Source organism: Bombyx mori, chromosome 9, assembly GCF_030269925.1.
Source record: "Bombyx mori chromosome 9, ASM3026992v2".
Taxonomy (NCBI): Eukaryota; Metazoa; Arthropoda; class Insecta; order Lepidoptera; family Bombycidae; genus Bombyx; species Bombyx mori.
The window spans coordinates 8,715,390-8,737,462 of NC_085115.1; the positions used below are offsets into that span (position 1 = coordinate 8,715,390).

A 22,073-nucleotide genomic window follows, 5' to 3' on the forward strand; every position below is an offset into this window, starting at 1 on the left:
AAACCTGAAGAACCATGAGTTGGTTTGCCCACGGAGAAAAAAAAAAGGACTGACTTACACTGACCGGCAATCTAGTGCTAACTTAGAATTTATCGCCCGTAATCCCTTAACAGTCCTCAAAAATGAGATAAATAACATAAATGCATTTTATTATTATTTATACGGCGGTCTTATTATAATAAAAAAACCGTCTTTGAAGTTTGCAGTATGTTGAATATAGGAGGACGGTATTAGTATTATTATGATACTATAGAGTTATGTCAATTCATTGAGGAAATAAAACAACCAAATTTAGGTTCTCGGAAAATTTGGAATAATATTATATTGTTAATAAACTATTGTTTTGTGTATTAGTAAATGTATTTTAGTGTAATATTGTACTTAATTTATAATTTTTGTTTTTTTTTTTCAGAACCTGTTATTACGTCGTCGTATTGATGACCTTATTGCTCCGAAAGAAGGATTCTTATCAGCCTAAATGTAACTATCTTAAAATTTAATCCTAAATGTAATTTATCTTTCATTGATGATGATAACAACTGCTGAAATTGGTGCCTGAGTCCTATCTAACCCTTTAGATTTACTATTGAAAAGTTTAGCATTGTATTAATCTACCTATGTTAAGTGACCTACTTACTATGTCAATCAATATACCCCGAAATATGTACCTACTTAATATCTATAATTTAATATTTTGTAATTGCATATCTACTTTTTTTTAAAGATTTTACGCGGCCAGACATAGACAAACACGAGCCGCGAGAGTACCTTTGCCACTAAATAATCTGATTTTTAAAGTATAGCGGCTTAGCCTTTGTGTGTTGCCTGTTGGCAAGCAAAATATAGCAACATTAAAGTATTCACTATCTGGTAACTTTTTTTAGATAAAATTCGGTGTTCTTTTCCAAAACTTAGGTAATGACATGATGATTTCTTTTTCTCGACATTCCGAGATTCATACAAATCGTAGAAAATAATTGCTTGAATAATTAATTAAACTTGTTTTGCGACCTAAAGAGAGAAAGCTAATGTGCATTACGTTTGCGATCGAAGCGTTACATACTAATTCATTTTTTGTTTTTGTGTTACTATCATCACTCTCAGATATGTTTCACTTGCAAAATGTTTAAAAATATTTGTGATTAGAATGTAAATGAGTTCACAGTATTTTTTTTGTTTAACAAAAACTTTGAGTTTTATAGACAGATATTTTTTTATGATTCTATGATCTAGTGATAATAAGTAGAGAAAACGACCATTGATTATAACAATACAAACTTTGCAAATTACGTTTCGTATAGATTTTTCCATAAGATCGTCAATACATAACGAGGTCAATGTCCTGTTTGTGTAACGTTTGATTTTACGACAAAGTAGGTTATTGACTTTCACATAAAATAGAAATAGTCAGTTTTAAATGATTGTGAATTTAAGAAAATGTTTTGACTTAATTCGCGAACTCGTTTATTCATATACGGGCCTTATAACTTGTTTGTTTGAAGTATTATATAATAGTTTAAATATTAAGTGCATATTTTAATGTAACTTGTATTTTAAAATAGGTACCAAAAAAAAAAATTACTTATATTATAGTCTATTATAAATTGAATGGATCGCGTACTGTGTGTGAAATAACGTTTAACGGCCGTTTTCAATAACGTATCTGAGTTTACGGATAGATAGCTATCGCCGAATATCAGCAAGAGCGTATATATCCTTATTTTGCGTTTCACAATCACGGATAAGTGCTATCTCTCTTTAACCAACAGTAGATAGCTTCTTCCCTCCGACCTATCCGAACCTCTTGATACGTTTCGTTCTACTACAAATACGAAACAACATCAGGATCAAGACTTATTTTATTTTATTCTAAATTATAACTATAATTCAACCAACATATCGTAGACTATCATAAACACATTTGTTTATAACAAAAAGTAGTAAAAAAATATGTAGATTTTTTTAAATTGGACGTTTTGCTATTTTTATCCTAGTCGAAATTATGAAACGAAACGTTTTGACAGTCCGTTTGCCATTATGCGGTGATCAGTTTCTTTTGTTTGTTTTTCTCTTGTTTACCTACTATATTAGATGATGACTTGCATCCAAAACGCTTTAAAACTTTCGTTTATAATTCTAAGTGTGTTTATAGTTAAAGAGCTACAGTGAAATAAAATGAATTCTGTAAGTATCTATGAACTACATTGATAATAATAATTTTACTTTGAAGACTGAGTTCAAGTTTAGAAAATATATCTTTTTCAGTCAAGAAAGGCAGCACCCATGACAAAACATGAGACGATGATTCTAGCAGAACTTGTGGCGGCGAAAAAACACATCAATAATAAGGCAACAAATGCCACAAACAATAAATTGAAGCAGCAGGCTTGGCAAACCCTCGTAAATGATATTAATTCGTCGATTCGTCGTTTCCCATGAACTCCATTGCAGCTTCGACTAAAATGGGAAAACTTAAAGAACGCTACGGCAACATAAGAAACAACCTTAGTAAGGTTAGTATAATTAGTTGATAGTTTGTCTCTAATAACACATTGACAAACATGATTTTTTCTTTAGGTTGCCGTACATAGTATTTGAAATAATTATGCTCTTTGTTACAGGCTGGAGGTGGTAAGGATTGCAGATGACATTTTGGATAAAGCATGCACATTGTTGTAGGTCACATGTATTTTTAACACTTTTACAGCCAAGCGGAAACAAGATGGAAGAAAAGAAATGCAATGCATTAGCAGAATATCTAATAGCAAAAAAGAGACTTGACTTGGAAAATGAAGAAAAGGAGATTGTTGTAGCAAAACTTAAGTTAGATTTAGATAATGCTAGATTAAAAAATTAAAAATTACTTAAAAGGATTTCATAAATTAAGTAGGCAATAATAATTTTATGTTAGATAGTTTTTTAAGTATATGTACAAATTCTAAATTAAATATCTTGCATGTACTAACCACTATGTAATTATCATTTTGGAAAATAAAAAATAGTCAAATTATCATTGGAGTTTATTTTATAAATTATCTTTGGAAGCAATTATTTATAAGTAGTTGTATTTCAGATGTACGTTCTGGAAAATTGTTACGAACAATTATATTATTTTCCTGTAATGTATCTGCGACTGAAATTTCTGATTCTAATTCTAAATTCATACTCCTGACGATATTATGCAGCATGGCAGCTATAATAACGGCTTGCATATTTTCTAGTTTTAATCTACTTTTCAATGATAATACAGGGAGTCTTCTTTTACAAACACCAATGCATCTGAAAATTATACATTATTTGCTTACTTTATTTTACAATACAGAATAACAAACTCTTAACTAAAAAAAAGATTACCTCTCTATAGTATCTCTTGTTTTAATATGTGATTCATTTTAAATCGTTCCGATTGAGTATGTGGGTTAATTAATCATGTTAAAAGATAGGGTTGTGGGGATAACCTCTATCGGCAAGCAAATAACAATTTCCAAGTCCACCTTGTTATCAATGTTCTCTTGATATGTAGATAATTTATTATAGTAGTGTCATATTAACATAATCATAAATTCATATAAACACCTAAATAAGAAATACCTTTTCAATCGGAATTGTTAATTATAGTTGCATCATGAGTAGACCCAGGCCACCAAGCAACAACATTTTGAAACATCAATGATGCATTGCACACAAATTGCACATTCAAAATACTCTTTTTCTATTTCTAAATTCCTCTCCTATATTTGAATCTGTAACACAAATATAAAATGTAAAGGTATCAGTGTGTATATAATAAGAATGAAGGTAAATAACCTACCAGGTTATTGTATTAGTATATGAATGTAATTTAAGGCACCATGGGAATCCAGCAGTATTATAAAATTCCTGTTGAGTGTGATTTTGTAACACAACCAAAATTGGGTATAATTTTGCTATTGCTATAAACAAAAAGTTGTAATAACGAGTACTTTTATGGTTAAAATTTATCTTACCTTTTTGACGTTACACTCAAATATGGTCTCATTAAATTAGTCAATTCATTCACAACACCTTTGCTCGGAAATCTATAGTCAAATTCGTAATTATTGATCTTAGCCATGTAATTCAGACGATCTTTATTTTCCTAACCATATGATATCGGCCTCACTATCACTATCTGCATCACAATCCATTATCATTTGAAATAATTCCATATCACTATCATCACTTCTACAATATGCCATTATAAAGAGAAACATTTATTAAATTATAGCGATTTACTTTCGAAAGATAAACATGTAACCGGCCGATTTTGACAGATAAGTGAATGCCCTTCCTAGAGATAGCGTCGCCTACCGGAGAGTTACTTAAAACTAATATTGAAACGGAAGTAAGCACGATTTGTATGAGCGTTCTATCTTTAGTAGGCTATCCGTCCTCCCGACGATGTATAGATAAATCCTGCTGTCTGTCGATAGGTTATTGGAACGTAAGTAAGGACAAAAGAATAGATTTGTCTATCTTTAGTAACCGAAACTAAGGATAGATAGGTTATTGAAAACGGCCGTTAAAGTACAACATGTTACGGGTGTGTATTTTTATCATTCCTTAATACGTCGCAGTAAAATATAATACAAAATACACGCATGATCAGAATACCTGATTTAAACAGCTTTTTTGCGTAATCGAATGCATTAAGGAAATACATAGTTATATACAATAGTTTGTAAGATGGTAAATAAAATAAATCGAAATATTTTGGATTGTTTTATTTTAAGTACATACATTTTACGTTTCAAAAAATAAATAACGTCATCTAACATTTGAACAATACATGCTATATGTAACTAGGTAAAAAATAAGTATCTTTCTAATACATCAATAGTCGATCGAATGAGCTTCTGAAATAAATAGGTAGGTTTTTACCAAAATAAATCATAACGAAGAAAAGACAGGACGTATTTAAAACAGATGCAAACATAACATACATCAATAACAATATAATTTAACGAATCACAAAAACAATCTAAAAGTGTCACCAAATAATCAAATTACTTAATACACCCAACAAACATAAGGATATAAAGAATAATATGTACTATAAAAATATATATAAAAGAACAAATGTAACCGAAACCCTAATATACTCATTACCTCCCTTATATGTATGTATAATGGTGATTCGAAGTTCGTATTTGGGTCTTAAAGAAATTATGAAAGAGTCACCAATTTCGAATATAGTCTGAATACGTAAATCGAATTTATTTTGAAACAAAACATTACAAAATAATTTGTTTTGATAATTCATATTTTAGACATTACTTATACAACCTTTGTAATTATAATAATGCAATTAATATATGTTTATTGTCATACTTTAAGTCAAAACAAACATTTAATAAAACTAGAGGTCCCGCAGTAGTCGAAATTCGATTATAATTAATTGGAATTGTAAGTTTGTACACTATTAAGATTGTATTTTATACTTCTATAATCACAAATTTCAGTAAGGCTAGGTACTCTATAAAAAAATATTGATAAAGACAAACAATATTTAATGTAGTCTCAATTTGACAACAGACGTCAAGAACAAAAGTTTGACAATAAATAGTATGCATGCGTGTGTGCGTCAAATACATGTATGTAGTGTGTGTAATATTTTCTTTATTGATTTAATGTATCTTTTATGCATTATTTAAACAAAATATTAGCTTTGTGCACTTCTTCTCTATATTCACTATAAGTGTGGAAAATTTCATACTCCTCCGTCCGCGCAATTTTCGTAAAAAGGGATACAAAGTTTTTGCTTCACGTATTAATTTAATAAAATGGCAGAACGGACAACTGTGGCGTAGACATGTAAATTTTTATATTAAATAATTTAATTTAAACATATTACTTGTAGTAGTTAACTGTATCCACTTTCACCTAAAGCGAATTAATAACATTATCTGCTTAAAGTACTGAGGGAGATTTATTTAATAAATCAGACACAAGATTAAGCAAATGGCCCCCCCTATTTTAACACAAAACCTCGTTCCATATGATAGCATAATTAATTCAAATTTACGACACCATAGCGAAACGAGTATTGTTTATACATATTGTGTCACAAACTTAGCATCTATATATTAATATCTATATCAAATTTTAATGAAGATTCATTGCAGTATGTCACTCAATTATAAAAAGGTTAACCTAATGTTCATTGACGAGAGTACATCCTTCAAAATATGTAAGTCAATGTACTTAAAGAGTATACAATTACGGGTTAAAAAAACCGTTTTGGCTGATATAAATTAATACTAATTCATAATAAAGCCGTTTCGCCGCTTATCAATTTTAAAAATTAATTATGTAGACTTGATTCCTTCAATAATCCGCGCTGGAAAAAAGACAATTATTTAAAACTTCCGAATGTTACCCAAAAAAACGGATAACGTCACAAAGCATATTCAACACAATTGTAATCGAAAAATTTAAATAGTTTTAAATTAACAATTAATACGCACATCAATTAAATTCAATAATTAAACCCTTTTAAACAAACATAAGCATTTCCCAATTCGGTCCACAAATTACTGAAAAATCGACGAATTCGACGAACGCTCAGAGAAATCGACGACGAACGCTTTGAGAAATCGACGACAGTAGAATTAATTAGCCATATATTTTTTTAATTAGTTTAAAACAACCCTTGCGATAACCGTGTCAAATTTAATATATATATATAAAGTAATATATACATTTTAAATCAACGTATAGAATATTAAAATAAAAGAAACGAAGCCATTCGAATCAATACAGCAAGCAGTGCAATTCTACAAAGATAATACATAAAATAAACATACTAGAAATGATCGAACCCTCTCATGCTTTCAATGACAATGCGAAACAAACCACCACCCAACTAAAAGCAATGATTAAAACTAATAATATTATAATAATAAAATAAACTATGAATAAACTACTATAAATAAAACAGTCTCATTCAACTAATATGTACATACATATGTACATGATTAATACAATGCAATCTTAGACTTACATTTAGTACCTACTTTATTTACATAAGTTTTCACCAACCGTAGATAAAACATGAACATAATCAAGAATTATTAATATAAACACATTAAGCAAATACTTTTAATCCTACAAAGAGCTTGTTAAAGTGAACACATTATTAAGTACATTCGAAGATATAAAATATTCTAGATACATTCATTTTATACGTATAATATTTATAATACACACATTTACGATAGATACCTTCCGCTTTGGTAAGTGGTGTTTTCAAATACAGTCTAAAGTCACATATTCAATAAATTTGTAAGTGTTTGAAATGTACATAAAATAATTATATAGCCGTCATAATATATTATGATGATTTCAATCATAGCAAATGCAACACCGTTAGTAAAATTCAAATATCAAACTTCATAATAACACTCTTTATCTTGCGGGAAAAAACCAAAACAATGAAACAAATCTAGCCCACTAATAGCATGCGATCGAAATTAAAACTTTGTAGTTTCCACCTGTACGGGAGGCTTATCACCATATTTCTTTCTAAGTAGCTTGGCAAGGGGCGGAGTGAAGAGCGCGGGGTCAGGATGGGGTTTCCCATCGCGTTCCCATGGTTGTTGCTGTCGCCACACTAAAGATATCGCTGTCCCAACAGCTAACACCCAGACGAATCCAATCTGTTCGTTAGATGTACAATATCACATAATAATTTACAATAAATACTTTTTTTTTTCCTACCTAAGCTGATAGCCTTGAGAGGCTATATCAGCGTAGCCTTAACTAGTAGGTGAGCTCACGGGGCTCAAACCTGATGACGTTGCTAATACGAACCCTAGCAAGAGCCGTGCTTCGCAGAATCTACCACCGGATCGGAAACGCGACCCACTGAGAAGATTCGGCGAGAAACTCAGTGGGCTGTGTCTGAGGGTTAATTTACTCGTCGAGCACTTTGTTACAAGCGACGGGTTCGACGAAGACGATGACCGGAATCGATACTTATGTATCGCTAATGACAATAGCTTGCTTATGACTGTGTGGCACATACTCGTATGTAAGTCGTTTCATTCCGAGCACATTCAGCCGTCTCTAATTTTACGTTTCAAAAAGATTTGCCACACGCTCTCTCGGTATTGTTTATCGACACGTACATAAAATCACAAAACAAGGAATAATAATACGAGGAATTAGGGTATTTAGTTTAAGCGACATTTTTACAACTTTACAGAAAAAAACATTTAAAATTTGAAGAAACTATCATAACAAAAAACTTCTTTATCTATTTGGATGGAGTGATATTCAATTAAATACATCGAACTGATGATGCTAATACCAAATAAAACGCACCTTTGATTACAAAGATAAATGGTTGACACAGTAGACGGTAACCACTCACCATCCGTTGGGCCATGCGCTTGTCTGCTTACAAGAGCAATTAAAAAATTCACTTATTAGACGAAATGTCGCTTAAAACAAATAGCCCTTCACCCCTCAAATACGTCTTTCACGTCTTGTCTCAGTTTCGCGCGCGAATAAGAAGTCTTCTATCTTTTTCGATTTTTCTACATTTAAATCCGCAGTGAAAACGCGACAACGCGTATATTTTAAAATATTAAAATATTGAAAGGATTCATTATAATCCACACCTAAGTTCACGCGGCATCGTGATGATAATATGTAAAACGTCACTTGCACGGAATAGAGTGGTGGTCACTTGCGTGAAGTCTGCAACGGTTTTATCAACTTCAAGTGTTCTTGATAAAACAAATAACGAGTTAAGATGCGGAACAAGATAAGATCTTAGCTAAGAGTTATTTGAAGATATTATAACATCTGAATAATCGGCCGACACCGATTCAAACTGAATAGGTGGCTAAATATAAAAAAAATACGTGTGGCACTCGGGGACTGCCGCGATAAAGCTATTGCATTGCGCTTTATATCAACTTATGCAATTATAATTAGACAATAATAATTTAATATTAAAACAATAATAAAATAAGACCACGCTACATTTATAAACATTAACAAAAGCAAAACATTAACTGTCCCCTTCACACTCATAAGCTAGACCGCGCGAGAGAGAGATGGGCAGACTTTTCATGATGCGCATGCAGTGCGACGTCACGCCGTACGCTTATTCAAAAACACTACACAAGCGCGTGTGAATGTGTTGAACGCGAGCTGCATGGTAGGCGGAGTGGGGTGTTAGGTTTTATTTTCGTTATAGAATTTCTTGATTCGGTCGCCGCGCTCAAAGCCCTCGATAAAACTAGTAAATTAAAATGTGAATAATGCTGTCATAGCGAATTATAATGTATTTTAATTTGTTCCGATCAAAATTTTGTGATTGACAACTAGCGCGCTCGTCACAAAATATATCAGACTTTTAGTTCTTTAAAAAAACTGGTTAATTCCACTCACCGGACTGGTCCACATGTACGATATTCTGTACGGGTAAAAGTAGTCACTGAAGTTCGTCGACACGGCCGGTAGTGGATTGGTGACATTAAAACCGCATCCGTCTACGCTTAGCGGCAGTTTCGCAGGCGTCGGTCGCGGTCCGCCGAAACTCATCCACAGAGTAAGCGCCATGCCAGTTAATAGAGCGACGAATGCGCCCTAAACACAAAGCTCAAAGTATCGAAACCATTCGCTTTTACTGGTAGAAGTCCGCACAGGTAGGTACCACCAGCCTGCCTATTTCTGCCGTGAAGCAGTCATGCGTTTAGGTTTAAAGGATGGGGTGCTGTTGTACTGTAAAAACGGAGTTCTTAGAGCTCGAATCTCTCGGATGGCGGCCCATAGACATTTACATTGTAGATGTCTATAGGCTCCGGTAACCACTCGACACCAGATGGGCCGTGAGCTCGTTCACCCATCTAAGCAACAATAAAAAAAAAGTGTGTGTGTCCGCTCCGACGCACGACTGGAGTTTACTGGATATAAAAAATTAAACGAAACAATACGAGAAATAGTTCTATATTACGACAACACGATACACTACAGATTATTAACAAATTAACGAGACACAAAACAAACGACTAACAAATATATGAAAATACAATAATGAGAGAAACGCGCGATCAGTACGAGGCTTTGTGGCGGACTGCCGGCGCAGCAGCCCGGCGTCACCTGCAATAACGCGGCCGCGCGTTGGCTCCTGATTGGCGCGCGCACGCATCACGCAATCAGGAGCCAATCAGGCGCATAACGCATTTCGTGTGACATGCTAGTACGATTTTGATTGGCGCGCGCACGCATCACGCAATCAGGAGCCAATCAGGCGCATAACGCATTTCGTGTGACATGCTAGTACGATTTTGGTCCCCATAATTTTCATACCCCGGGCCTATATATGTAAATCGATTCTAAAGGAGTAAACTCCAAAAAACGAAGATTTCGATACTTTACAGTTTTCGTGATTACTTACTGAAGATTAATATTTTTTATTTTTTTATGCTTAGATGGGTGGACGAGCTCACAGCCCATCTGGTATTAAGTGGTTACTGGAGCCCATAGGCATCTACAACGTAAATGCGCTACCCACCTTGAGATATAAGTTCTAAGGTCTCAGTATAGTTACAACGGCTACCCCACCCTTCAAACCGAAACGCATTACTGCTTCACGGCAGAAATAGGCAGGGCGGTGGTACCTACCCGTGCGGACTCACAAGAGGTCCTACCACCAGTAAACCAGTTATGCGCGCGACTCACGAATACTAAATAAATAAATAAAAATTAAAAAGTAGTGCTTGTAATTTAGCATTGATTAAATGGTCTCTGCCATCTCATTTCTCATATTTACGTAAGTTACTTTAAAAATATTATTTTAATTATTTTTCTTAAATGTGTGTCACCCTTAAGCATGTATTTATTTGTCTTAATTACCCAAAACGTTAATTTATAATTTCCATGTATTTTTCCTCGTCGTGACTTCATAAGGCAGTATTCTTCCTTACGTTAATTGTTAATGCATTTTCCTTATTTACATTTTTATTTTAAAGATAATAATCACTTCATATTTTAATTGTTTGTTCGAATATCTCACCTTTTTGTATAAAAGTGCTTGACAGAGATACTTCGTCAGATATTAATTGTCATTCAAATAGTTCAAACCTATTGTCATATTGTAAATTCTATTTTGAATATTTTAATTTTAATATTCAGTGATGTATAATAATACTCGTAAATTGTCTTTTCTTTTTTAAAACAATACGATCGCTCATCATATAACACACTTCAAAATCGATATAAATCTTCTGATAAAGATATTTATGAATTAAGTAACCTTCGATATGACAACGGCTATATTGTGATGAATACCACAGTAAGCTTGCATATGTCCCCCCACCCTGTCTCCCAACTATACCTGCTACGAATTGTAGTTTGTTTGAATGTTCTATTGCATAATTCTCTAATGCTGACATCTTTTGCTTGTCACTTGTAGCATATAGAAAAGCTATTTTAAAATATTTAAAATATTTATATATTATAAGGTGATTTAGCCCGATAAGTATTAAAGTTTTATAGTGTAAGTTGATGTATAAAATAATATGTGCGTATTGTGTTGCTTTTGTTTTTTTGTAATTTAAATTTCTAAATTTCTCTTCTTGTTCACTTTCTACTTATATGTGATTTTGATTGTGGAAACATATTTGGTTATTGTTTTAGCTATATTTTTTTTAAATATCATATGTTTGTATTGCACTGTTTGTTTCCCTAATAAATAAATAAATAAATAATAAACACACATACAAGACAAAAAATACAAACCAAAAATGATATTGCCGTTATTCAAACAAACGAATCTGCTATGTCGAAACACGTTTGTAATAGCCCAAGAGCCCGCGACAGCCAGACCTTCGTTATTTTATAAAAGCTGAAAGTTTCTCTGTGTATGTCTCCAGCACAGGTAAGAACGACCCCCGACTATAGAGTTCCGATTGTGGTTGCTTGGGCAGGTAACAGGCAGTAAAGGTATATAAAATAGTCCCTTAAATTCTTTAAAGTATAAAGTTATTTTTTTTTATTAATTACTCCAGAATATCTTTAGAAATCACGATATCCATTGCCGGACACTTTTTACAGTTGCTACCCCCTGCCGGACACCCCTAAATTTTAATTATACTTTCGTTATACTATAAAAGCTGAATTTTATATATGTTACTTAGGGACTTATAAAAATATGTTACCCCAATAGCCAGACAGTTTTAATGGTTCTTACATCTTGCCGGACACATTGAGAGCCCGCTGTGCGTGCGCGAGGTAGCAACTGTTCATGCGGGTGTGAGTGAGATAGAGTGCTTAGTCTATTGTGATCTTTTACTGCACATCAGCTGTCATTTCTGGGATTCATCGTGCATTCTTCAGGAAAGGAAAATTAAAACCATATAAAACATTAAAAAAATATCCAAAGTACCAGGAAGCTTTCAAGAATTTCCGTAACAGCGAATCAATTGAAAATTTAGATCAACAACAAAATATCTATAATATCATTCAGATTTATATGCAATGTTTACAATGTCCGTAATGTAATTGATGTTGATGCTGCTCGACTTCAAATATTCATCGACTCGTATACAGTCTCTGATGTAAACGAAGCTTTTGACCGAAAGAAATTGCGAATTTTTTACGTTAGCAATCTACCAACTTGTAAAAGCGAGCTATTGCAGCAATTTTTGCTATCAAATTATATATATAAAATTTGGAATAGTGCTCATCTAAAAAATCCAACCTCATATCAACCCGGATAATAATGGCAGGGTATTGAAAGATGACAAATACCAAGTTATGTTGGAGATTCGCTCAAAACTCAAACAGGTATGTAATTATTATGACAAATTATTACACATAATTTTTTAATTATTCAAATTGTATATTTTTTCTTAATTTTTTTCAGAAACTGATGGATAAGGTATTGGATATTGGTGACAATAGACTAGAGTAACTGTAGTAGCGACGATGAAGATAACGAAAATATCGACGACAATGAGGAAAATTATAAGAACGATTAAATATTTTTCTTTGACATGTAATAATATTTTGTTTGTACTTTATAATATTAAAATAACATTTTTTACTTTCTATAACATTGCTATGAACGTAATAAAATTATTTTTTATTGGATATCTTAAAAGATCACAATAGACTAAGCACTCTCACTCACACCCGCATGAACAGTTGCTACCTCGCGCTCGCACAGCGGGCTCTCAATGTGTCCGGCAAGATGTAAGAACCATTAAAACTGTCTGGCTATTGGGGTAACATATTTTTATAAGTCCCTAAGTAACATATATAAAATTCAGCTTTTATAGTATAACGAAAGTATAATTAAAATTTATTAAAGTTTAGGGGTGTCCGGCAGGGGGTAGCAACTGTAAAAAGTGTCCGGCAATGGATATCGTGATTTCTAAAGATATTCTGGAGTAATTAATAAAAAAAAATAACTTTAACGAATTTAAGGTACTATTTTATATACCTTTACTGCCTGTTACCTGCCCAAGCAACCACAATCGGAACTCAATAGTCGGGGGTCGTTCTTACCTGTGCTGGAGACATACACAGAGAAACTTTCAGCTTTTATAAAATAACGAAGGTCTGGCTGTCGCGGGCTCTTGCTCTATAACATAATAAGCGGTATTCACACTAAGATAGATATGGGTACCGGTAGCGAATTAACACCGAGTAAATCGTGAGCTCATCCGCATCGACAAAAATAAAGTCACATAGTTGTTGATAAAAAAAATATGTGTTTTTGGTTATATCGTGGTCACATGAATAGACTCACCCTCTCATTTGCAAAAGTAGTAAACATGCCTAAAGTAAAAACTCCGAACAACGGGCCCCCAACAGCTCCAAAGATAGTCAAAGCTGCTTGCAATACCCCTCCTAAATGTTCAGCCAAGAAAGCAAGGCCGAGGAATAGGAATCCATAAGTACAGGCTGCTAGCTTTGTCATCCAGGGTATATAGGATGAAGGTATTAAGAACCATCTGAAAACAAATTACATTCATTTTACATGGTAGGCAGCGGCTTGGCTCTGCCCCTGGAATTGCTGATGTCCATGGGCGACGGTAACCACTCACCATCAGGTGGGCCGTATGCTCGTCGGCCTATAAGGGCAATAAAAAATATATAAAAAAAACATTAAATTACATATTAAATTTCTTAATATTTACAATGTTGTTAAAAAGGTCCGGTATAATTTTGGCTGTATAGTTTCTGTCTAGAATAGCACCGCCTCATCTCGTCTGGTGGCTGTCGTAAAAGGCAATTAGAGGTTTCATCGGAGACTGGCCAACGGAATTCGCACTGTATTATACCAGCACACTACAACCACTAACCGGCTTTTACTGGTGGCAAGGCATATTGAGAGCCCGCTCGGTCAGCCAACCTGCCTATCTCCGGAACCTATAAAGATATTTGTTAATGTCCATAGGCCCCAGTAACCACTAACCACAAGGTCGCCCGCAAAAGCAATCTAAACATAATTAAAACTGCTTTCAAAATTCAATATTGCGTTTTTTTATTGTCATTATATATAGATCTACCCGTGATCACGGAAAGTGTGAAGTATTCGAAAATAATATAATGGCAATAAAGAACGCAAAATTAAGCCTAAGACTAGTGAAAACCGAAGAAAATTCTAGAATCCAAACACTTTACAATGGAAACATAGTTAAAATATTGAAATCTAACCTGTTGACGTAATCAGTTAGAGTCACTGCGGCCAGTGCATTACAAGCCGCTGATATCGTGGAGAGGGAAGCACTGAATATACCAGCGATGAATAATCCTAGAAGACCGGGAGCTGACTTCATCATTTGTACCACGTAGTAAGGCATCAGTTGGTCAATCTGTATTGGTGATCGACTTTTTTAATTACATAATGTTCGAGCCCTTCAAACTACCAGTACGCGACACATACACATATGAAAAGCAAAGTTCGAGAAGAAAAACAAGGGAACGTATTAAAAAATCAAAATAGCTGTGTGGTTTATTCGATTAGGTCTTTACAGTCAAATCATAATAACTATGCAACTGATTCTGAATTCAAGGCTTCCACTTTTCCAACATAGGTAGGTATGTATCGCTACACAAAACCTACGAAATTTATCATTTAATCATGATTAGAGCTAGAGAACAGGCATAGATTGCTCTGCACTGATTCAATCATGGATGACGGTCGAATTTGTAGATCTTCTAAATAACAACAGAATAGAATATTGTCACATCAAATCCTCCTCGACTTCATATAACTCGGCAAATATTATTTGAACATTCATTCATCCTATGAATTGATTTTCCTGGAAGCAACAACGGGCGACAGATACGATCTTGGAATTTATTCAGTTACACAACAAGGTTATTCAATTATTTAATCTTTTTAACGTAGAAATGTTTGTTTAAACGAGTATTGTGGGGTTGTCAATGTCAGCCATGGGCTTGGCTGTATCCCTGGTATTGCTGACGTTCATAAGCGACAGTAACCATCACCATTAGTTAGGTCGTATGCTTCTACCTACCTACATTTTATTCCCCTATGCTAATAGCCTTGAGAGGCTATATCAGCGTTACCCTAGCGTGTAGGTGAGCTCTCGGGGCTCAATGCGAAGGTGTTGCCAACACTGGCCCTAACAAGAGCAGTGCTTCGTAGAATCAACCACCGGATAGGAATTGCGACCAACTGAGAAGATCCGGCCAGAAACTCAGTGGGCTAGTCTGCCTACAAGGTCAATATAAAAGCATTGATGAGAAGAGTAATAATTACGATAGTTTTCACTTCACCTTAGCGGAACATTGACTTTGCTTAATTTAATACTAAAATAATTAGTAACTGTCGAAATATATTAATTATCATGAATAAAGATAAACGGTTACGCGATCTTGAGAGACATGCTTTCGGTATAATAAGTATGGATAATCATTTTTATATTAATTAATACATAAAATAACCGTAGTCGACATTCGCAGTAGCTATTAAAATATGAACATTTATTTCCTTGTTTGCGATTAAACGTTATAACTTACAGCAGTAATTCCGTGATAAGTCAACGGATCACAGTCTTTATAGACGGCGTAGATGCCTAATCCACTGATGCATGTAATGATACTGAGAGCAGACATCACGGGCAAATTCCACCAGAGGCACTGCTGGGATCGGTCCAACGTGCTCACTGTTAACAGACGTTGTACCTGTGCAATTAAAAACTCTCTTTTATTGATGATTTATGGTCTCTTTATCCGGGCTGTTGATCTTTGGCACAACTCGACAAACCAGCTGATGACTCGCACATATATGGAATATGTAGTTTCAATTGCATTAAAACGCATGACCACTTATTTTTTAATGCATAGATCAGGGATTCCCAAACTATTTTGGGCAAAATACCCTTTTCCAAAACGAACCTTAGACTTCTATAACAAAATTACTTTAAAAGTCCTTCCTATCTCTAGTTTTTTTTCTTATTGACACAATTACCAATTTACAAACTTTGCGGTTGATTAACTTATCGCGTATTTAATTGGTTCGACCCTTTTGGGCAACACTGGCTTAGAAAAAAAAAAAAGGAATCATGGCCCACCTGGTGTGAAGTGGTTACCAAATTCCATAGATATCACACTGTTAAGCCGCCACTGAAAGGCATGAGATCAGTCTCAATATTATAGAATAACGGCTGGCCGTGAACACCGGTGCGTCTTACGTAGACAAGTTTTTTTTTTTTTTGTGTAAATTACTGTGTATTTATATACCCGTATCTACCTATTTATTTATATTGCAGTTGTGCATTTATGTGCACCAGTTATAACGCTCTCAATCAATTCAAAGTCAGTGTTCGACATTTCTATCCGCACTTATATTTTGTTAAGAACAACTCAACATGTGCACATTAATTCAACTTATTTTTGAGAAATGGTAAACTCTTTCGTTGTGCACTAGGGATATTGCTATATCTCAGTCATAAGAATTATTTGTGTATTAAAAAAAATGCTATCATGGAACATCAGGATTAAGCAAATTACAATTAGTAAGCAGAGGTTTGGCTGTATCCCTGGCATGGCTGACGTCCATGACTATCCATAAACATCCACCATTAGTTAGCCATATAGTCGTCTGGCTATGAAAAAAAAATACATGTGTTATAATAATTCACGTTCTATTTTTTCAGAAACGAAAAAAATACTGCTTTGTCAAATTAAATTTTTCCTGTTTGACTATTTGTATTCGTTGTAATGTTAACATGCAACTCCATATCTATTGTGTCAATGAGTAAATCTAAAATACGTCACTTCAAAGATCGATCAACAATAGATGAAATCTGATTTCCATTTATAGAATAGTTGACATATTAACTGACATACGAGTAAGTACAGTGAATTCTTAAAGATAAAACAAGATTAATTTACCTGAGTATGATTGACAGCATACAGTGATAAGTAAGTTATCATTCCTCCAATAATGAGTGACCACCAAGTGTGCCTCTGGGTGGGATCTACACTGAAACTGCACACGAACTATCAGAAATTTCTTTTTTTTATCTTAACAATTAATTAACTCAAAAAATTAATCGAACTTATTAATGTTTTAAATTCAAATTATGGAACGTGTTATGTAAATGTCACAATTGAAGAACTTATCAGGAGAAATTGTTTTTTTATTCAATACCGTTTTTGTGCCAATACCGCTTACTTACTTGGAAAAGTCTAATCGTCCACCTTCCCGGGCACGAACAAATATTTGTCCGAATCCGCCGACTTGGACTGCGCTAAATACCACCACACTCAACACAGCGGCAAACATCAGCAAAGACTGCAGTAAATCAGTAAATAATACGGCCTTCATCCCTCCTAAAGTCGAGTAAAACGTACAAGCTAAGCCTACAACTAGTATCGATATTATCCTGTCTAAACCAGTCACAGATTCTAATACAATAGCTGGAGCATAAAGCACTATGCCATTGTACAATAACATTTGTAAAGTGTACGTCAGAGACGCCAGCATACGTATTTGAGACCCAAATCTCAGTTCTAAGTACTCATAGGTACTTGTTTTTTGAAGGCCAAAGAACACGGGTAGATATAATCTACTAGCTATCGGAGTTGCTAAGAAGTAGGCTATATTTATGATAACGAATTGCATGCCGAAATAGTAGTTTTCTGCCGACACTCCCAGAAGAGTAATCGCCGACATGAATGAGGCCATTAATGAAACCGCGACCGGTAATATTGACATGTTTCTATCGGCTAAGAGGTATTCCTGGAAAAATAAAATTTATAACTTCAGAATATTACGTAAATTAAGCGCTCAACATTCCGTATGTGGTACTTAGCATATTGTTACCTCGTTTGTTTTCTGTTTTCCTCCACTAAATCGGAAATAGACTCCAATAGCCACAGAAGCGATCATAGTCGCTACCATTATAAGGTAGTCACATATTCCAAATACTGATAACGCCATGGCCTTCCTAAAATATGAACAAAATTTGTTGACATCAAACTAGTATATTGAATTACTAGCGGACCCGACAGACATTTTCCTGTACACACGTCTTAAATCTTAAATCAAACTTTTTTAACAATAATAATTGAAAAGTTATTTTTAGTGGACCGAATTGTGAATCTAAACCATTCTCGAATCCACTTGAAAAAAAAAAGATCGAAATTGTTGCCGGACAGAAGGGCTCACGCACAGAAAAATTATGTATACAAAGACAAGATGTATACAAAGACAATTAATGTCCATTAATTACAACGGTAAAACAAATAGTACATATTTATTAGATTCAAAGTTTACAGATGAAAGTGTTACGAAACCTAAGCCATTTCACAGTCGAAACCAACAACGTTATTCCACCAATAAGCAAAACAAACGTTTGTACGTAATTTTCACGCTACCATATTAGAAATTAATTGATTTTCATTGAATTTTTTATATGCGTGATTTGATTTTACGTGGCGTTACCAATGGTGTCACTATCACATAGAGGAAAACAATAGTTGGTGAAAAGATTTCATAATGAAAAGACTTTCGTCACTGGTGGCTTGGTAGAGTAAAAACATAATAAATAATATAACATTAAAACCAAATGCGTTTAAAAACTACGATTAAACGTCAGTTATGTGCTACAAGAAAAGCACTTCCAAAACCTAAACGCTAACAGTAATTACGGTGTGATACTGTGTACAAAATCATCGTTCACTTAGTTCACCGTTCAAACGCTCACCGCCTTTATGGACCTCGCAAAATTACGCCGGGCGGCACCTACTTTTGAAGTCGTCATGGCCTAAAGGATAAGACGTCCGGTGCATTCGTGTTGAAGCGATGCAACGGTGTTCGAATCCCGCAGGCGGGTACCAATTTTTCTAATGAAATACGTACTCAACAAATATTCACGTTGACTTCCACGGTGAAGGAATAACATCGTGTAATAAAAATCAAACCCACAAAATTATAATTTGCGTAAGTACTGGTGGTAGGACCTCTTGTGAGTCCGCGCGGGTGGGTACCACCACCCTGCCTATTTCTGCCGTGAAGCAGTAATGCGTTTCGGTTTGAAGAGTAGGGCAGCCGTTGTAACTATACTTGAGACTTTAGAACTTATATCTCAAGGTGGGTGGCGCATTTACGTTCTAGATGTCTATGGGCTCCAGTAACCACTTAACACCAGGTGGGCTGTGACGTCGTCCACCCATTAGGCAATAAAAAAAAACTTTGAGACTAATTATCAATTCTAATGCACCTACAGCAACTGATGACTGATTCTAGGCAGAAATGATAGAAAGTTATTAGTGCCCTTGCAAACTCACAAACACCCTATTGCCAATAAAAAATCCTTCAGTGGGTCCTGACACCAGCGGAGGTAAAACTAGTACTTGTCATTTTGATAATTGCAAATTATAAAAACATATAATGTAAAACCAATGATGCTGGTAAATCGCACATATAAATCGGGAGCTATCATAAAGGTAAATCACTATCAATGCGATTGCAATAATTAAAAATACCACAACATACACTGCAGTTGAATTTACAGTGTCTAGCTTTATCTTTTGGATTTTAATAAAACGATTCATGTGACATGACTCGCATGCGTTACGTATACAAACACAGAATTTCTGTCTTAAAATATTTAATTAGTATATGTTTAAGATATTTTTATAAGTACATAGGTTGACGAACATTCGCAATTAAAATATTACGTAACATATCAAATATGTATATTCTTACTCGATACATGCGAGTGGGTCGTGTTAATGACACTGCAATTGAAAGCTTCAATTTGTATCTAACTAGCGACCCGCCCTCGCTTCGCTTCAGAAACTGTAATTTATTATTGATTCCTCCACTATTTAATGGATGTTATTATACATATAAACCTTCCTCTTCAATCACTCTATCTATTAAAAAAAAACGCATCAAAATCCGTTGCGTAGTTTTAAAGATTAAAGCATACGAATAGTGATATAGGGACAGAGAAAGCGACTTTGTTTTATACTATGTAGTGAAGATGAAAGCATTCCGGTGGTTATGGAGTGCGATGAACATATAACATCATATAGGCTCGTATTCCGTTTATTTCATTAAATATAGGTACAATAATAAGCTTAATATAATTTCTATTTACTGCAGTAATTCCAACCGCACCCATTTAAATGTGCCGCCAAAAGGTTAAACTTTCCTTTTGGGTCAGTCGATTTTTGGGTCGGGGTCGGGGTCGGGGTGGGGGTGGGGGGAGGGGGTAAGGGTTTAACCCCTGCACTATTCCCACCCCGCGGAACCCCATGGTTATGAAGATATTCACGGTTAATGTTTTGAGGTTAGAATAGCGCTATTTAGTCAACATAGGGTTAAACTTTTATTAAACGTTAACCCCGTTGCTCTTTTCAGCACCCGCTTTAGCAGAACCAATCTAGGCAAGCACTCACCTACTCCTCGTCTAACTAACCTTTATAATAATCTAGTCAGAAAAGCTGAAAACCTTGACATATTTGGCGATTCCCTTCCAATATTCAGGAACAAAATTATAAAAAGTTGTTGTTGAACCTCAGCCTCAGCCTTGGTCTGAGTACTCGGGTATTACTGTCCTTGTTGTCTTTCTTTTATTTTTAATTTTTAATTATTATTAATAGTATTGTTAAATCTCTATTATTATATTAATGTAATGCATGCTGTGATTGCCTCTAATTAGAGTTGCAGTTATCAATTGCTCTATACATGTCAATGTTATTTTATGTCTTACTGTAAACCCTGTCGGTAAACCTTAAATAAATAAATTTCAATTATGGTCCATTATTTTTTATTTCCAAAACACGAGCAATTTCACTATTTTATATTTCAATCTTATTTAAAAAGTTAGTTTATTACAGAGACAGATAAAAAGGCGCTATAAAAAAATGCGTCATTTCACGTTCCGTTCCACAGTATAAACAAAATTTTGTAACTTTTTGTGTAAAAAAGTCAATGTAATTGCTTATTACAGAAACAATTACAATGCACATTAATTATATATTTCGGTAAAAACATGACATAAAATTTAACAAAATACATGCTTACCGTGAATGGAACGTGAAACGTCAAATGTGACATCTACCTTGACGATTTTTCTAATATTTACGGAAACTTTAAAAAATTATATCTCATAAACCGTGAGTCTCCGCAACTTGAAATTTTGCAAAAAGCTTTTTATTTATGAGTACTATCTACAAAAATATTGTGAACTTCCAAATCGACGGACCCAAAAAGAAAGTTTAGGCCAAAATGATGTATCCATTTAAAAAAAAATTAATTAAACTTTTGTGGAACTTGACACTTTAGCACTTACCGTATTTATACTCTGCTAATAACTAAATCACAACACACAACTATCTATTTTACACGTCAACTAATGTTATAGCTTTATTGCTTTTTTTTTCTCATATTATTTTTATAAGCCTCAATCTTGTACCATTAAATGTAAATTGTAAACTAGAGGTTTACTTTTAAATCTTGGTAACCCTAAATGAATACCCAAAAATTGTCCTTTTCACTATTGCAAAAAACTTCACAGCACAACTCATCCAACTGGACAAGTTTC

The 22,073-nt window shown here is 34.1% G+C and overlaps 2 protein-coding genes and 1 long non-coding RNA gene across 4 annotated transcripts in view; 2 read left to right on the forward strand and 1 right to left on the reverse strand.

Moving 5' to 3' along the window:
• Nucleotides 1-4,731, forward strand: part of LOC101736262 (centrosomal protein of 290 kDa) — a 25,704-nt gene extending 20,973 nt beyond the window's left edge. Inside the window, exons 32-34 of the mRNA XM_012688594.4 lie at nucleotides 413-2,184; nucleotides 2,266-2,513; nucleotides 2,622-4,731. Of these exons, the coding sequence (XP_012544048.3) occupies nucleotides 413-478 (66 nt within the window). The 3' untranslated portion in view covers nucleotides 479-2,184; nucleotides 2,266-2,513; nucleotides 2,622-4,731. The remainder of the gene's footprint in view (nucleotides 1-412; nucleotides 2,185-2,265; nucleotides 2,514-2,621) is intronic.
• Nucleotides 4,728-22,053, reverse strand: LOC101743671 (putative sodium-dependent multivitamin transporter). Of its 2 annotated transcripts, none has more exons than XM_038012842.2 (10): nucleotides 21,822-22,053; nucleotides 18,341-18,464; nucleotides 17,694-18,256; nucleotides 17,407-17,503; nucleotides 16,030-16,194; nucleotides 14,698-14,855; nucleotides 13,787-13,991; nucleotides 9,421-9,618; nucleotides 7,512-7,676; nucleotides 4,728-6,358 (listed from the first exon to the last, which is right to left on the reverse strand). In XM_038012842.2, the coding sequence occupies exons 2-10, from the start codon at nucleotides 18,455-18,457 to the stop codon at nucleotides 6,323-6,325; spliced, it is 1,704 nt and encodes a 567-aa protein (XP_037868770.1). In that variant the 5' UTR covers nucleotides 18,458-18,464; nucleotides 21,822-22,053; the 3' UTR covers nucleotides 4,728-6,322. The 2 variants fall into 2 exon arrangements, with proteins under 2 accessions (XP_037868770.1, XP_062526079.1); XM_062670095.1 differs by lacking the exon at nucleotides 21,822-22,053 and adding an exon at nucleotides 20,946-20,981.
• On the forward strand, nucleotides 11,108-13,110 carry LOC119628876 (uncharacterized). The gene is made up of 2 exons (XR_009973834.1): nucleotides 11,108-12,819; nucleotides 12,899-13,110. It is a non-coding gene; the product is annotated as an uncharacterized LOC119628876 (long non-coding RNA).
• Nucleotides 22,054-22,073: the final 20 nt, after the last annotated feature.

What these genes read in the sequence shown, in the direction of transcription:
- LOC101743671 (XM_038012842.2), bottom strand. Translation starts at nt 18,457, where the DNA reads ATGGCGTTATCAGTATTTGGAATATGTGACTACCTTATAATGGTAGCG. An exon ending in GGACGATTAGACTTTTCCAA is followed by an intron (nt 17,504 to 17,693) that starts GTAAGTAAGCGG and finishes GTTCGTGTGCAG; the next exon opens with TTTCAGTGTAGATCCCACCC. An exon ending in ATGCTGTCAATCATACTCAG is followed by an intron (nt 16,195 to 17,406) that starts GTAAATTAATCT and finishes TTAATTGCACAG; the next exon opens with GTACAACGTCTGTTAACAGT.